This window comes from Petromyzon marinus, chromosome 43 (genome assembly GCF_048934315.1).
Source record: "Petromyzon marinus isolate PM22_M1 ecotype Great Lakes invasive population chromosome 43, UKy_Petmar_22M1.pri1.0, whole genome shotgun sequence".
Taxonomy (NCBI): domain Eukaryota; kingdom Metazoa; phylum Chordata; class Hyperoartia; order Petromyzontiformes; family Petromyzontidae; genus Petromyzon; species Petromyzon marinus.
Genome location: NC_133709.1, coordinates 577,148 through 595,417, shown reverse-complemented (window position 1 = coordinate 595,417; position 18,270 = coordinate 577,148). Strand labels below are relative to the sequence as shown.

The 18,270-nt window shown below is 45.1% G+C and overlaps 1 protein-coding gene across 1 annotated transcript in view; it reads right to left on the bottom strand.

Annotated features, from left to right (window-relative positions):
- Positions 1–1,556: 1,556 nt before the first annotated feature.
- Positions 1,557–18,270, bottom strand: part of LOC116951416 (alpha-N-acetylgalactosaminide alpha-2,6-sialyltransferase 2-like) — a 30,663-nt gene continuing 13,949 nt past the window's right edge. Inside the window, exons 3-9 of the mRNA XM_032969982.2 lie at positions 16,775–16,943; positions 13,673–13,844; positions 12,233–12,371; positions 9,309–9,412; positions 7,708–7,791; positions 6,149–6,248; positions 1,557–4,908 (exon numbers count right to left, since the gene is read on the bottom strand). Coding sequence (XP_032825873.2) covers positions 4,735–4,908; positions 6,149–6,248; positions 7,708–7,791; positions 9,309–9,412; positions 12,233–12,371; positions 13,673–13,844; positions 16,775–16,943 — 942 coding nt within the window. The 3' untranslated portion in view covers positions 1,557–4,734. The remainder of the gene's footprint in view (positions 4,909–6,148; positions 6,249–7,707; positions 7,792–9,308; positions 9,413–12,232; positions 12,372–13,672; positions 13,845–16,774; positions 16,944–18,270) is intronic.

Below are 18,270 nucleotides of genomic sequence, written 5' to 3'. Positions count from 1 at the left end.
TTTTAAATAAATGTATTTTATTTTATACCTATGTAACTTTACCGAAAGAACCAAAGAGTATGGATCCCTGCAGTCACGAAAACTTCAAATCTAGATTGTGTGTATGTTGAACTTTCGCACCATTACGTAGCCAACCGTGCTATGCGGAGGTGCGGGGAAGGGCAAATTAAACACAAAAGGCTGTTCTAAAGAAATGACTTTTCAATTAGAGATGCTGCTACATTCAAGTCAGGCCAAATCGAGTTCCTGCTCAAGTGAGCATTGAGGCAGTGCTCCGCCTCCCGTGTCTTCGAGTTCCTGTCGGCCCCGGGTGTGTGATGACACGGCCAGGAGACGGTAGCTTTCTCGCAGTGGCCCGCCTGCTACGGTGTTTTCGCGTTACCTTTAAATCACACACAATAGCGTCATCGAAGGAAAATGGTCGTCGTTAATCCGGATCGAGGGATGCCCTGCTAGGACAGCAGCCGGAGGAGATCTAGCAGCAGCCGTGGTGTCTGGAAGAGCGAAAGCGTTGGCAAGGTGTGGGAGTGGCGTCCAACACAGCTTTGGCCACGGTGACATCTGGACCCTGACGCTTCTGATGCACGTGGAGAAAACTCAAGCATCGACAATTCTTTATATGCAAGTAAAATAAACTTTATTTTTTTTGTTAAATTTGGCCCATTAATCATTGTACAATATTTACACGTGATAATAACTACTTAAATCATTTTATCTAAAATGTTTACGTACGATTCAGTTTAAAACGACACTTTCTATTCGTGGATTATCCGGAAACCCGTCAGCATTTGCGACAGACTTCACTGTCCACGTGAAAAACCCACACCGGACATTTTTCCCACAGGAAGTTTAATTTTTCCAGGTGTAAAATGCGCATCATCACCACCGTCGCCAAATCGCCATGGCCTTCACGAAACACCACCAGCGTGTGATACAAACACGACCTCTAATTTGCTCCATCTACCCAGCGTATACATCAGTTTACATACAAATGAGCGCCAGGACTTGTGAAGTGCTATTAGAATCAGGGTTGGTGTCGCACCGTCCTGCATTCCTCATTAGTGTACCAACACAATTAGGTAACTGTATTTCACAAGCCCAGGCAAGTGGGAAAGTTGAAGGCTGAAAAATCGTCCAGGGACTCGCACTCCACAGTACTGCAACGAGCGCAGATGCATAAAGAGGTGAACGACTCGTCAATCCACTGCGAGATGAAGCCCCCCTCTCCACATCGTATTTGTTTGAGCTGCATGAAAAGCAGAAGGAATTGCACAACGTGCCTTTTGTTGTAATGCCTGTGGCGATGAAAATTAAGTGGGGCTTAGAACATCACTGGTTCAGTATTTACAAACCTGTCTTTATCGCTTGCCAGTTTCCAACGGTTATCTACTACAATACACGATCAAAGAGAACATGTACAGAACAACTTTCACAATGTTGATACGCCGTCGATAATAAATTCAAGCGTACAGTACTTACAAATACTGGACAAGGACTGGCACTGCAAGCTCGTGAACCACGATGCAACGGCAATCCAGAAATCTTTCAGTGTCATGCCATTTTCAATTCATATTTTATTTATATTCTTGAGTCTTTCGGTAAAGTCACGTAGATAGGTTCAAAGAAAATAACAGCATAACACAAAAAAAATGTTTATTTTTACTGTATCTTTTTGCCACAATTGATGTACACATGTGTATCTGGCTGTGCTCATGACGACTTCATGGGTATGTAACAATTCACCACTTCCCTCAAGTTCATGATTCAATCCAAAGTTTCCCATTTACAGAACTCCTCTTATGCGTTACCATGCTACCCACAACTCCTATTGTCCGTGGAAACTCTTGGAGTGCAATCTTCTAAATCAGCAGCGCTATTCTTCCACGTACCCACGACGTACACCAAGGCTCACTGTGGTACCCCTTGCCATTATGCGCGCATTTTATGTTTGTGCACTTGAGTCGAGTGGCAAATTCCGCAAATATCCACAAATCATTATCATTCAGGATTGTTGAGTAAATACGTGGTAATAGGATCTGCAATATTATTCCCTCATTACTGTAAGATTTGCTCATAATGGACACGCACAACAATACTGTGCACGAGAATTGATACCTTCACACTTGCACGTGTGTTAAAATTATGTTTCACCATACGTAGCCAACCGTGCTCATCGGAGGTGCGTGGATGAAAAATTATTACACGTCGAGTAATTACCCAGAGGAAATCGATTGTTCGCTTCTCCCAAAGTCATAACGGGTTGCACGAGAACGGTGTAAACCCATGAGGCAGTGGGTTTAGTGCACCCTTATGCAATATACAGCACTGACATATTCAACATTTGAAATTCCAGGACCATCAATAGAAAACGGTCTTTGGTTTTCTGGCAAGGCTCATGAACGCATGCATTAAAATACAGCATTCTGTAAACATAATTCCTTTTGGAATAACACCAGTAACAAAGCAAAAACATCTGACATTAAGATTGTCTACAGCTGTGGTTCATTTGAACGACTCTACTGTTGGACAATGTTAATATCAATTCACCATTTGCCTTCTATCCTTAACAAAACGGTCGATTCTGACGTTCAAAAAAGTACCGAAAAAACTCCGCATCAGTCTCGATACACGCGGCGTTGTACCCCGCTGTGAGCCTTTTTAACTATCAGGAAAAACACCTCGACAATGTTTCATTGTCATGCCTTATTTCACCCACCTCTGCACCAATGCCATTCATTTATCATTTAAAAGCAAACTCACTTGGAGGCTTCTATAACAAAGTACCATGGGTGTGCCCTACCCCACCCAGTCATTCAATTGCCTCGTCACAATGCAGGGTGACGAAGCAAGAAACAACGCTTCGTCTAAGTTGACCGGTTTGTGCAATTCTGTGTTCTCCATTACCCGAAATGCAACATTCGCTTGGATGCAATTTCCACACATCTTACACGTGTAATAATTATCATTACAATCGGTTAATGCACAGTGAAATTAACAAACGACTTTCATTAGTTAATCGACGCATCCATCGTCGCGCCCCTAAAAGGCCTTGCGGCATTCCAGCCAATTACAACTCAGCAACAAACGAACCAACATTGTTGAATGACCTCAATTTGGCATGCGCCGCACAACAACGCCCAGTCCCTCTAAATACATCCAGATCACAACAACAGCACCTTGCTTCAAATTTTTAAACGAGCACGAAGAGACCAAAACAATTACAAATATATACTTTTGCATTCAGCAGGTACACACACATCAAATCACTGCTTTGACCAGGCAAGAACCGGACACATTACTGGAATTCCACCCCATGTCTTAACAGTACACGATGTCACATTTATACAACCACTCGCCCACATCTTACCCTGTAGAACCAACAAACAAGCACGCGCAACATAACTTGAATAACAGAACTCCTTATCCGTGAACCGATTACCCATTATCCGCTGCCATCCCGCAAATATTCCCAACGTTCTTAGATGCTTCCAATTAGCCGCGATGTGTTCTAAAATGCGTGGAGTCACGTGCTAATGTACTCTTATTCTCCACAATATTTTCTCCGCAGACAAGTGGCGGTAGTTGCTTGTGGAGAGCCCCACAGGGGATGAGAGCATCCGCGACATTGGACCCCTGCGTTGCCAAGCACACCGGTTTAATAATCATGTTACCATTACACAAGTGTATTTATACAGTCCTTTGAACGAGCATAGGCTGTACTGAAGACGGTGGTGGTGGTGTTCAGTGGTTGGTGTGACACACATATGGCTCTCAGTGCTCCAAAGGCCCGCAAACCTGGCAGCGATTTAAATGTATACAAAATCAGAGATTTGATTTATAGAACAGTAAGTTTATAGTACAGTAGTATCAAAAACCTAACCCTTGTCCGACCATGTCTCTCCTCATCAGAAAGTTATACAAATGCTGCAAAGTATGGTACAATGCCTTGACGATCCTTTGAGAATTAAAATCAGCAAGACGATTGGTGCGAGAAACACCTCGATCCACTCAATTCACTCCAAATTTTAAACGGCAAATGTCATTTTCACTGCATACAAAATCTGCTTGCCATAATGACTACAGCCGGATATAAGGACACTTAAGATAATTATTTCCTCAAACGGGAACTGGTGAATAATGGGCAAAAAAATTATTCGGCATCAATGCCACTTGGTATCAGATGGGTCACCAACGCTAGACTTTCACAGTGCCAAGTTACTGGGGGCATACACTCGACATTCAATTTATCTGTTACATTTGTATTTGCTTTACTACATCATAACCATAAGCTCGTAAGAGCGCATTAGAGGCTTCCGTTACAGTATGACCTCTATCGTAAAACCGTATTGTTACCACGAGTAGTCTGGAAGGCCGATATATACACAAATAAAGAAATATTTTGTGTGTTCAGATAGGGAACAGAAGCTGACCTATTTAATGTACTGTGTTTACCCACAATGCTCCACTACAGCACTGCGTGAGGTTTCACACAACAGTGTGATGGATCGTGTCAACAGTGGATACTGTGGCACACCGTCGTTATGCAACTCACCACATATCTGTGTGATGGGTGGATGTTTTTTGTACTTTTTTTATTTTCTCCACAGTAAATAAAAAACAATATATAAAGTGAGGTATTCCACAGGAACAAGTGTGGCCATTGCTTTTGATAGAGAATGGGGATCTACAGTTCTTGGCACAGCGGCAGCATACCAAACCAATCCATCGCCGAACCTAGGCCATTTTCCGCCGGTAAAGCTTCATGATGTCCAGCTGATTTAGCTTTCTCCATAATTTCTTCTCGAGGGACAGATCGTGGTTGATGTAAAAGACAAGCTTCTGGTTTTTGTCAAAATAATGGTCTGGAAATTTCCTGAAGTTGCTGGTAATGAAGCCATATGCAGAGACCTGCAAGAAACAGAAAGTAATCAGTTACTGCCCTCTGTCAATCCCCTGCAGGATGAAGGCCTCCCTATGCTGTGTCACTCTTGGGAATTGTATCACCATACTTCACCAATACTGGTCAGTGCGGATTGCTCCTTTGGGGTGCTACGCAGGACTAGTTCAGATAGCACTCATCACTGATGTTAGCCATGTTCCATAATCAAACCCAGGTTGTTGGGTTCACAAGAGTGCCCTAACCACCATCACTCACCACAGTAATGAATACTGTTGATTCATATTCTTTCATTCATGTTGGTGGAGGGTCTTAAAGAAAAACATTTGGCCAGATCTTTTTTTTGCCTAGGCCAATACACATTTGTGCATCTCCATACAGTTTAACAGAAAATACAGACATTTAAAAAATCATATTTACAAATTTGCAAGTGCTCCCGTTGTGATGGGATCCATGCCCGTGGCCTTGTCAGGGTATAACTCACAGCCCACATCACAATCCTCCCTCACATCAGCGCTCCTCTAGTTGCTTAACAAGGCACAGAATTCTGCACCTGGAACTAATGCCATCTTTTGGCTGATTAACGTTCAAAAAAGTCTCACGCAGGTTCAACGAATCCCGGGATAACCAGTTGCCAAGAACGAAGTCTCGGACACACACAGCCCGGTAGCTCACCACTAGTGCCCCTGGGGGACCTTAGCTGTAAGTGGCTTTGGGCAGGACACAATACGAACAGGGATGATGAACGGTAGTCAATTCATCGCATCACCCACAGGCTATCCGCAGGTTATGGGCATCATACCTGGACTCCCCTCATTTGTAATTTCCTCTCAAGCAATGGTCATCCTATTATCCGCGGTTATCACGATTTTACCCCCGTGGATAAGTGAAGTGAAAATGGCGGATAATAGGATCCATCATACAGGTCCACCATGTCGCTGTGCATAAGAAAAGTGCTACTGAAGTTTTGTGACATCACTTTCCCGGCTGTTCCCTGACACAGGGTGATGTACTGCGTGATGCAGGGTTCTCCAAGGAGATTCGGATACGATTACGATTGCGCACTTGGAACATAGTTGGGATAAAGCAACGAGATAAAAAAAATACCACAAAGACTCAACATGCCATCTCATCTGGTACAACTGCCATTCCCACTGGAATCCTCAACTCCCTCTCGTTCATAAGTAAAGTTGCTGTCATCAATCCATGGCTCCGCCTCCAAGTCTCTTTTGAACATGTATCCAGGATTACCTCGTCACAGGTGTGCAGAGCGGTTAGCAGAGCTATTGCGCCTGTGCTGGGCCTGTAGAAGTTTCTGAAGTCCGTTTGAAGGATCCCCGAAGGCAGGAAACTGAAAGAAATAAAACAAGGAGATGAATTCGTGTTGAACAAACCATTATTGTGCCTCGTGCTAGATGAGCCAAATTAAATGCACAACCAATTTCATTACGTGATGGTGTTTTTGAGCAGACATTTTGACCAGGCTGAGGCCAGCATCTGACTAAATCAAAGGCAACCGTCTGCATTCGAATCCAGGCCCTTCAGCGTTGCCAGCTCAGCACGCAGTCCTCCGAGCTCTGCGGCCACCTGTCAGCGCTCGAGTGGCCTCGCTCCTTTTGTTTTGTTACCGATCTGCTCTTTTCACCAGCTCAGCTGTACACAGTGAGGGCTCACACCCTTGACACGGAGAACGTGGAGAGATTAACTTCACTGGCCAACAAGGGCACTCTGCGTCCCCAACGCCGGAGTTGAGAGCCAATTATCCGTCTGGATTACGCACGGGTGACGTCCGCTGGGCACTAGGCAGAGACAAGGGAGGGAATTTTCCGGAAGCAGGGAGTTTTTCAAGTGTGTGGCTTCCAGTGCACCACCACTTGATGTTTTCACTCCGTACCATGCTTGGAATTCCTGGCTCGCGGTTTCTAGAGATAGTTTTAACCTCTCATTCTTCCAAATGCGTCCCTTTTTGTGCGATGCTTTACACATGAGCATTTTTTACTCGTTAAAATTTTTCCCATTTCAAACATTGGAAGGAAATCAAGTTTAGTGTTTGTGCGCGCACGTAGAACAATAATGCAGTGCAGTGGTCAGCAGCGCACTGCTCTTTGAACCCAGCAACCCAAGTTTTATTCCCACCCACAGCTAACATCGGCAGAGGAATATTATTATGCCAATCTCCACAGTGAAGAAATCCAATTCCACGAGTAAACGATGATTTCTCAGGAGGAGGGTGACGACGTTCAGGACATAACACCTAAGGAAGGAACCATTACCCCCTTCACAGTAGGAGAAACAGGAAAGCTCCTGGATCAGGTGAAATAACTGTGGGCATCATCAATGTAGAGGGATCAGAAATCAAATGTGCTGACCGATTTACTAAGCATTTAGACAAAAGTGAATGACCTCAATCACATGGAAAATCACGCCTCAAATTGCAATTAATTTCAAAAACAGAGAAAAAACTGATTTGAGGAGTCAGACTCCTCAGACTAAAATCACACGTGGGTGAATCACTGACAAAGGTCTTGGGGAACCAAATAATGGACGTTTGAGAATCCAACCAACCGCGTGACAAAGTGGGAGCTTGGGAAGCCTCTTCCATCATTGGCCACACAGCCCTCAACCAACACGTATAAGAGGCTAATGGACATGATTTGTCCCGACTAACTGTCTTGCCACGTATCAAACTATGAAGGGCTATCGTTCTGATGCTCGTGTCAGCTGCTTGACTGCTCTGGCTGCAGGTTGCTCTTTCGAGGTCTCCAGGCTGCTCCTTGACCTCGTTCCGTGCGCCAGCAGAGTGAACTTACTTGTTTTTCAGGTACCGTAGAAAATCCGGATGAAGCATTTTAATCTTCTTTCCAACATTCTCTTTTCCAAAGTATGTCCAAGGCCTGAAAAACAAAAAACAAGCTGCATTTGCTGACAAAATTCACATTTTTTCAAAATGTTGTTTAGGATATACAACACTCTACACGCACACAAGGTATACAGTTCTGTTAATGTTATCATCAGTAATGGTCTGCACCAGCGCATATATATATAAATACTTGAGATGAGTTTGGGATTTTAATGTTTAGGATTTTTGGGGACAAATACAGATAAATCATGGGACCTCCTTTGCCACTACCAAAATATGAGAATCGGATATAAAAAAAAAAACTCTTCTCAAATATAGATAAGTTATTAGATGTTCAGGTCGTTTATTTTATGGAGTAATTTGACGTATCTTTGTGCTAACAAAGGTGGTGTCACCTAACACCACGCGACTTCACTGTTGGCAATGTGCAGTCAGCCGTCACTCTAAACCTCCCTCGGTCACGCATGTGCATTTGGGCAAATAGACATGGACACACAAAAACACACGCGGAGACACACACAGATGCAGAGATAGAGAGCCGCACACAGAGACACAGGCACTAAAACAAAGACACGAACACACACAGAATCACAATATTTATTCTTGAGGAATCGGATGAGCTATGAAGGTAGTTTCCCAGATGTCCATAAGGGGCGGGTAAGAACGTTAAAACAACAAACAATACAAAGACATGCCAAGAGCACAACGTATAGGAAAGGTAAACAAATCACTTTTAAAAATAAACAAATAACACTATTTTTAATATTCTTGGTTCTTTTGGTAAAGTCACGTAGAAGAGAAACAATAAAATACTAAAAATATAAAACAATAAAATTCTCACGACGTTTCGACTGCAACACAAGCAATCGTCATCAGGTGTTGCTTGTGTTGCAGTCGAAACGTCGTGAGAATTTTATTGTGTTATATTTTTATTATTTTATTTTGTCCCTTCTACGTGACTTTACCGAAAGAACCAAGAATATGAATCCCTGCAGTCACAAAAGCTTTAAATCACTATTTTTAATCTTACCATATAAAGCCCACTGAGCTATTAACTTATTTTTCAGAAGTGATCTGGCCACAAATGAAAGCTCAACAAAGTGACTTACCATGTGGAAATTTATAGCCCCACACACAAACACGGAAACACACACGCAGAGTGACACGGAGACACGGATAGAGACACGGAAACACCCACAAACACGCTCAGGTTGTTGCGTAAATCCTCGTCACAGATTTTGGCACCACTCGATATCCTTGCACTCCGTAAGTACCTCGAATTTTTCTCGCACCAAGTGCGTTAAGAAAGAAGTTCAACATACATACATACAGCCGTGCTAATCGAAGGTGCGATTATCACGGTGAAGTCAGTATAAACAGGTTTGTAAATGCATTCTCATCTACAATGCATTCCCACTCAACCCACCCACTGTGATTAGTCATGTGCAGAAATCGAACTCGGGTCACCGGGTTCAGAGCACAGTGCAGCACCAAGCACTGCGCCACCACTCCCCACCACGCACACACAAACACATCCCAGCCATCGCTTACCGGTCATTCTTGTCGTCCCCTTTGTGGACGAGGCTTCCTCTCGCTGCAGCAGTCACCATGTAGTAGTCCTGGTGGCCGCAAGGGATGAAGATGTAGCGTGTCTCCTGCGAGGCACAGCGTAAGGAAGGACATGAACACTCGTGCCACACAGCGACAAGCCGCCTGGGTTCGATCCCCGACCCGGGAACCTTTCTACGTGGACTTTGTACGGTCAGCCCCTGTTCTGCATGGGTTTCCCCCCATATCTTCAAACACAGACGTTGCAACTGCTGTTGGCCCAATCATCTCAATGCTGCAAATGTTAACTGCAAATTATTCAACTGGAATCGCACACACCAGAAACATCGCAACCTACTGCGGTAACTTGACAGGACCCTCCTGCAACAACCTCGAGGCTTTCCAGGGTAAAATTAACATTAAAAAAAATAATAATAAAATTATCGCTCACTTCCTCTTGGACCCCCCCCCCCTTGCCCCACTCCGCTCGCATTCCTCGTTGAGAAAATACATTTTATATATTTTTACTACAACTTAAAAGTTCTTACTTTATCTAAGCCACGTGAAATTAAAGGTGCAGCCATGCAATAGCTCGTTCACTCCACTGCTGGCGGAAGGGCCTCGATGAAGGAGAGCGCCAAGAGAACCCCTCTCGAGGGTATTGGGCCTACTCTTCCATGCTGGCCAGGCGTTATGGAAGAGGCGGGAATATCCCCATTGTACCTCACTACACGCAACCTGTCCCACGGACTAACTGTGGTGAACCCATTCGAACTGCTGGGTGGACAGGGTGGGAGGTTGTTCCAACTACACCCGCCAGGAGATCGAACTGGCGACCTCTGGAGTGTAATGTTCCTAGTTACACATGCAAACCTGTCCACAACATACATAAATGAAACCAGACGATACAACCAAAGTAACAAGAACATTCGCTCCGAAGCGGGGAAGTGACAATAAGCAGGGCACGCTGCTTATCGTTTCCGGCTTTAAGCAACTTAATTTGACTACTGGATCTAAGTGGAGCATGTTGTCGCGGATGATTGTGTGGCTACTTTTCCGCTTACAAAATGCCGATTTGCACACAGAAGAAGATAAAACAGCCACGTAAGATTCACAATGCTGCAGGTGTGTTTTATTTCTCTCCGCAGATTTGACGAACGCGCAGGTATCACAGGTATGGAGTGAGAGGCAACGCCTGGGAGCAGCCACAGTCATGCCTGCGTATGTTTCTAAGTTGCGACGCTGACGTTCGTCACTCGGCACATTGTTTACGTTATCACTGTATCATGGTTTTAATTTATTTATCTTGCTCCTAATAAGTTAGCTTGAGCACCACTTTGCAGCCTTCATTACCAAGTCCTCTCATTTCCATTGGTTATGAATCCTACATCATCAATCGATGTTCGATGGTCAATCTATCCCTTTGTTTCACAAATCCCATTTTGGGAAAACACCTGCTAACGCCGTGGGGAAAAGCTCTGGCGAAAGCGCGTCTCTACGTCCGATCCGCTAATGCCTTGACGGACTCCCAGCAACATTTCCTCATGATGCACCACTGTAAGCTGAGCAGAGTCACAGATGGAATGCATGGGAAAAGAGGAATGCGAGAGGGAAGGGAGAAGATAAAGACTTGAGAAGAGGAAAAGGTTGTTAAAGGGGCGGATAATCGGGAACAAGGGGTCAGGAGAGGTGAGGGAGGAGGAGGCTACATCAGGGCCTTGACGTTGCTGCTGCTGCATGGAGAGGCAGCGTCTGTCCTCACAGGGAGCGGTGGGGAGGGGCTCTGAGTGGGGGTGGCCACACACCAGTCACGTGATTTACGGGAAGCTTGAGCCGATTTAGAGATATAGATCTGAAGGCATTTTGACTGTGAAAACGGATACAGTCATCCAAATGCTCATAACCCAGGACCAAAGAAATACAATAGCTACATTGATTGTGGAAAAATATATATAGCTCTCGATGAAATACTTTATATTTGGCGTTGGTTGTGATTCACGCCCGAATTGGGCCGTTCACATATTGCTTCTATAGATTACACAATGCACCAACCACATGGTGTGTGCGCTGCAAGTCAACCACAAATATGCACAGGCAATGGGACAAAGAGAGAAGAGCAGCGTAGAGCTTCTAAGGCCTGGACACTGGTGGGAGAGCAAGTGGCTCACAATCAAAAGGTCGCAAGGTCAAGTGCTGGTTGGGAGTTAACTCAGCCCATCATCCCTCGGAGGTCAATAACATAAGTGCCACTTTGTGGGGAAGATTAAACTCGCCCCTGCCATAGGAATGAGGAATTTACACTACTGGCTCATGGCTGTAAACAGGATACGAGCACCCCCTTAGTGTTCATCCGAGCAGGAAGTGACCTTGACTTGAACAGTAAATACGAGTAGCCGCTGAAAAGTGGTAGTAGCAAATTAAACGTTCTCTAAGAATATTAGAAAAATCCTATTATCTGTATGCAGTTATCTATAGAATCATCTGTACTTTACACAATTATGTATATACATGAACATACAAATATATTAATTCTGAAGCCCGAATGTTATAATTAGCATAAGGCCTAGGTTTTTACAGAGCCAACATAAAACACATACAATACGTGACACGTATAAATGAAATAGTAAAAATAATTCTAAATATGCAATTGTTTCTTCATGCCGGGACAGCATTTCAGAGTGCTTTCCACGCAATCAGCGACTTACAGGGCATCTCATCTTAATACATTTACAAGGGAACTTCGAGTGGCAGCTGTCCCTGTGTGGCACAAGGCGACTCGGAACCTGGCCTGCAAGCAGCGAGCGACAATTGCCGCTACGTGCGATCGCAATCGAGGAGTTTACAGACATAGAATGCATAGGCACTGTGGTGCATACGCTGTTACAATTCAATGTCACTGATCGCGGTACTGACAATGGGTTTGTTACCGGGGACCACGAAGGATGCTGAAAGCCAAACTCCTGGTACGCGAGCCTCGAGTTCTTCATCGTGTTTGTGGAGAACATGTAGAAAGAGGTTCTCGTGCCAACGTCACTTTCAAATCCGTCAGTGATGGCTCCGTTCATCCTGAAACGAGGAAGAAAAATAATCATGCACACGCATGGATTGTGTAACACTGTCAAGCAGGGTGGCAGCAAAGTGGTCTTAACACTCATGTGCCTCACGGCAAGAAGAGCCTTGGTTCAATTTCTGACTCGGGCACCTTTCTGTGCGGGGTTTGTATGATTCTCCCCCTGTTCTGCACGGGATTCCTCTGTATGCTCTGGTTTCCTCCCATAGCTAAACACGCACGAGGAATGAGGCCCCAAAAAAGGGTCCAAAATGACACATGCATCCTCCTCAACAAGAGGGTCTGAAATGACAACATGTACAATACCGGAATGCAGCGGTAAAGATTCTTGAGAACGGGCGCTTAGTTTTAAAGTTCATGAAAAGAGGAACTTTGTCATAAATAGTTAAGCATCAGAAAGCCATTTGGTGCACACTTCCAAACAAGAGCCAAGAGCAATGCCCATACCAGGGTGACATTGCCACTTGTTGCACAAGATTTATAATGCTAACTATTTTCAGCAATAAAGTAATATCCATACATCTGACAAATACTGATGAGAAGCAATATGTAATTTTTTCCAACCCAAGTAGCTGAAACAACTCTGTAGTTTTAGAAATTCCTGAACATAAATTAATTGTGCCTGGCCTGTGAAGATGACTCAAAAGCATTCGAATCGGTAGAAATCGGTGCAGTTTACAGAGCTCTCACAAAAGCCTCATTGTTTTTTTTTTCGATGAAAACCATTCAGAGATATGGAACGGCCAGACTGAGATGGCAAAAAAAGAGTTCAAAAAGACCTTGTTAGACAAGGCGCTGGCATCAGACTTACGGCGAAGGAGGAGCGAGTTTACTCGGCGTGCGGTGCCGGCTTTGAAATGGGTACGGAAAGATGGGCATATGTAGAACTTCTTTCGCACCATACATCGCCAATCGTGATATTTGGAGGTGCGGGGGAAGGACAAGAAACTAAACACAAAAAGCAGTTCTAAAGAAATGAGCTTTCAATATAAATTTTAAAGTGCATAGCTCCAATGCCTTCCTAATATAGGAAGGAAGAGCATTCCAGATGGCCGCAGAAGCACATCTGAAAGCGCGCGATGCGGCGACCGTCGATGGTTAGCTAAGAGCCGCTGTGATGATGAGCAGAGTCAGTGCGATGATTTATGCTTCTTGACGAGCTCAGTGAGGTATAGCGGTTCATTTGTGGCAAGCACTTTGTGTGTGTAATGAGAGCGACCTTGTAACGCGTTTGTTCGGCAACCAAAAGCCAATGCAGCCCGGCGAGCACCGGGCGAACACGGTCCGCGGCCCTTACCTGAACACGTAGTCGTGAGCGTCGATTTCCTTCCCCATGCCGGCCCCGCTGAGAATTCCTCCGTTCCCCACCACAGCGCAGCGCACGCAACTCCCGCTCTCCTTCCCCATGCGGTCGTCGAAGAGCTCTCGGTTTTCCGGTGCGCCGAGGGATTCCATAGCATCCACCATGTCTGCACACACCAGGAAATGAGTCCAGTTTGAGTTTTATTTGGTCACACGGATGACCCCGATTAGGCAGTACCCCGGCTCTTTTACAAAGGGAAGGGCGTGGAGCGTGAGCATGGGGGTAACAAGAAAACGAAGACAAAAACTGTCGATAATGCAGATATTAGGTTCGTGGAACGAAGTTGTGCGTGGCATCTGCGTGCGTTTAATAACGCAACTGGAATATTGATAAACAAAGAACTAAACTGTGTTTTTGCAGCATACATTTGCATTACAAATTCTGTGTTACGATGTCAGAAATTCCACAAGCCTAGGGTGGAACCACGAAAACACAACATCGCACAACTCACTGGTATAAAGTTATATCTTTCTCCACTTCCATGGTGAATTTGATGGCGGGATGTCTGGAATTCACCATGGAAGTGGAGAAAGATGGCAAGCTACCATTCTTAGATGTTCTGTTTGAGAGGAGACCTGATGGCTCATTGGGGCATTCTGTCTACAGGAAACCCACCCACACAGATTCCTACTTGAAACCCGATTCCCACCACCACCCAGCCCAAAAGAATTATCTCATCAAAACTTTATACCATAGGGCTTATTGCATTTCGGACCAACACCACCTGACCAGTGAATTAAAACATGTACACCTGGCCCTCAAAAGGAATGGATACTCTGACCGTACCATCCGCCAAGCTGTTTCTCCCTCCATACAGAAACAACCACTTGATACTCCGGTCAAAACCATCACACTACCATATATAGCAGGCGTTACTAAAAAGATTTCCAAAATTCTAAACAAACACAAGATCCAGGTCCGGTTCAACACAGTACACAAAATTCGTGATCTGATCCCATCTGTGAAGGATGTCATTCCTGACTTACAGTACCCCGGGGTTTACAAATTGAGTTGTACCTGCGGTGATTGCTATATCGGGGAGACAAAGCGACATGTCTCCGACCGAATTCGCGAGCACAAATCAGATTTGAAACATGGCAGAACGAATTCTTCTGCCGTAGCTGATCACTGTTACAACGCTGTGGGTGATCACGATATCATTTTCTCCGATACCAAGGTTATTTGCAAACCCACGGGTTTTTATTAGAGATTTGTTTACGAGGCAATTCAGATCTACAAACACAATTTCAACCGAGAAGATGATTTCAAATTAAACAACCATTGGAAAGATGTTCTAAATCGAACCAAACATTAATTTTCAATGGTACAGTATATTTTTCAAGTAGTGGTACCCCAAACTTTCACAGCTCTTAAAAATTCCCTTTTCACACCATCAATAGGTAAACTCCCCCTCCCCCCCTCGCCAACCGGCATGTACACCACCTCTACACCGTTCATCATGCTAAGTCGGCCAATCAAATGCTAATTGTTATGCTAATTCCTTTGTCAAGGCACCTTGTTTCCTCGCACACAGCTTAAAGGTCGCGGTCTGAGCGTGGCTGTGTTTCACTCCAGCGCTGTCCTCAAGACAGTCTGCTCCCTTCACCTGATGAAGGCCGCTTGTGTTGTGGCCGAAACGTCGTGATTTTTGTTGTTTTATTTTTTACCTACGTGACTTTACCGAATAGAACCAAAGAGTATGGATCCTTGCAGCCACGAAAGCTTTAAATCTAGAATATTAGATCATATTCGTTTAAGGCCACAGCGTTTATTGACGAATGAGTGCCGTTCCAGGTGGGTGGGCACATGGCAGAGCCACGGGGGTTGCTGACAACTCGGGGACGGCCTTCATCCAGCAGTGGATTGATGTCAAAAGCAGTTTGTAAATGATGATGCAGCTGAAAGTAAAATGTGAACAGTGTAAGCTACACCCTAGCTGCAAGGTAGAGTGCCTATCCCAGCCATGCGAGTGTAATGGCGACTCGTACGTACGCGTAATGACAACACTAAACGCACAGCCACACACACTGGTGACCCCCCCCCCCCCCCCCATTGCTGAAATGTCTCCACAAGGGTCAGAATGATGCAGTAAATATCGATTCCAAACCCAGAAAATTTCAAATCACTGCTCGCCTACTTTGGCCAAGGATACATTGTTTTTCGTTCAAGCAAATAATATGCAAATATTTATTCTTTTTTTTTAAACAGCTTTTGAGCACAAGCTAAAAACATCGAGTGACCAGAAATAAACAGCACTGTCAATGTTGTAGCAAACTGCAGCCAATTCCTGTATTTACTTGCTAGGGGAATTACTTTATAGTAGTTTGTATGAATGATTGTTGCGATTAATGAGATCACAGAATCGTTACGAACAAATGTAACTCCCCATTTTACAGTGAGAAAAAAAAACACCACTTCTATAAAAAGTAAAATGTCAATTCATTGCCGTGTTCTCCGTGCGTCTCGCACGAGTGAGCGTCAGGGATTTTCTTGGCGTGTCTCCAAACCACCCTCAACTCCCGTGGGCGGAGATCGCACAGTGCTTTCGCCACCGCAAAGATAATATTCCAGGCGGTGCGCGCCCACCACACTCGCAGGCCCAAATGTGCGAGCACTTGCCATAAACGGCGCCCACCGCTCTTAAATAATCTACTGCAAGTTGCTACAAGGAAAAACACCCCCCTCGTCCCCCCCTCCCCCCTCTCCCACCGCCCCCCCCCCCCCCCCCAGAGTTGGCCGTCGCGCCGGTTCGGCAGGCAACACAGGTTGGCATCTCCTGGTTTGTCTCCAAGTTCTTGGCCTCGCGAGTTCTTGCTCCCTCCTATTGGGGCCAAAGGGTCTCTACTCGGAGGAACTCCAGAGAGCCCCTCCGCTCTTCAACACTGGCCAGAGGTCTTGGAAGAGGTGGGAGTACCTACACTACACCCCACCGCACGCGAACCTGCAATTTGGTTGTCCTTCACAAGGTGCAAGTTTATTCCAAACCGTGCGCGACCCTCGACGAGTCCCACGCGTCCACGGGACGGGCGGACGTACCGGTCCAGTTCATGCCTCTCCAGCCGTAGGGGAGGCGGTACTTGATGAGTCTCTGCCACTCGTTGAAGTTGAGGTGGCTCTTCGACAGCAGCACCGGCAGGTCGAACTGGAACAGTCTGCGCAACTCCGCGTTCGCCATCACCCTTTTTCGCAGGCTTTGTGGGCAGCTCTAAATCGCATCATCAGAGCATCAAATCGTTAGTCCAGTCGGCATCAGTTCCTTCCAACAGTTTGCCAGGCACAGGGACCCAAAAAGGCCCAAAACGTAATGTAGCCAGCAACAAACAGCACCATCAAATTATATATATTCTTAGTTTTTTCGGTAAAGTCACGTTGAAGGGAAACAACAAAATAATAAATATATAAAACAATAAATAAAAATCTCACGACGTTTCGACCATAACTCAAACCTGAAGACGACCGTTTGAGTTATGGTCGAAACGTCGTGAGAATTTTTTTTATTGTTTTATATATATTTTATTATTTTGTTGTTTCCCTTCAACGTGACTTTACCGAAAAAAACTAAGAATATGAATTACTGCAGTCACGAAAGCTTTAAAGCACCATCAAAGTTGTGATGGACAGGGTCGAACAATGTTTGTGGAGTTGAACAAAGTCATAGGAGCCTGCGAAATGAGACGATGCGAGGAGAGAATTCCCAAGTGGAGCGGTGCGAGGGAAGAAGCATCAAGAGAAGCGAGGTGCCCTGCGGTGTGGGTGAGTGAGTGAGTAAGTGTGTTGTGTCCTGTGGTATTAGGGAATGAGTGAGTGGGTAGGTGAGCGAGTGTGTTGTGCCCTCGGGTGTGTCCTGTGGTATTAGGGAATGAGTGAGTGATTGGGTGAGCGAGTGTATTGTGCCCTGCGGTGTGATGAGTTGAACACAGCATGGATAAGAGACGAAACGCAGCCTGGTCCGATCTTTGACTCTTCGTTGTTACATTCGAACGTAATGCAAATGTGGTCAGGAGAGAAAAATGTAACCTTGGCTTTCTCTACCAAAATAAGCATCGTCTCCCAAACCGTAAACAAATCGTTTATGCTCCCATATTGCCAACTGTTCACTTACTATGATGTGGCTACAAAAACGATTATGCGACCGTGCTTTCTAAGACAACTCCAGTGTTTCACCGTGGATTGAGGTTGGTCTTAGATGGACCATTTACAAAACCCATCCCTGGTAGACTGCATCACCCGGCCACACTTGAATATCCCCAGCGACAATCATTGGGCCATGTTCAAATATATATCAATCACAAACAGGTATGCTTGTCATCTACCAAAGTCATTAACTTTGCTGCCAAACTCATAACACATGTCATGCCCCAACCCGTTTACTGCCTCTGCCTGGAGGCAGAACTCAACGTCGGCGCAACAATTTATCGCAACTGCTCAAACTCGTACCACAACCGTTATCGCCATGTGATGACTCATTCGTGGATTTGCGTCGCTCCGTATCGATTTGTTTCGCAAGGCTACGCCTTCACCTGCAGTGAACA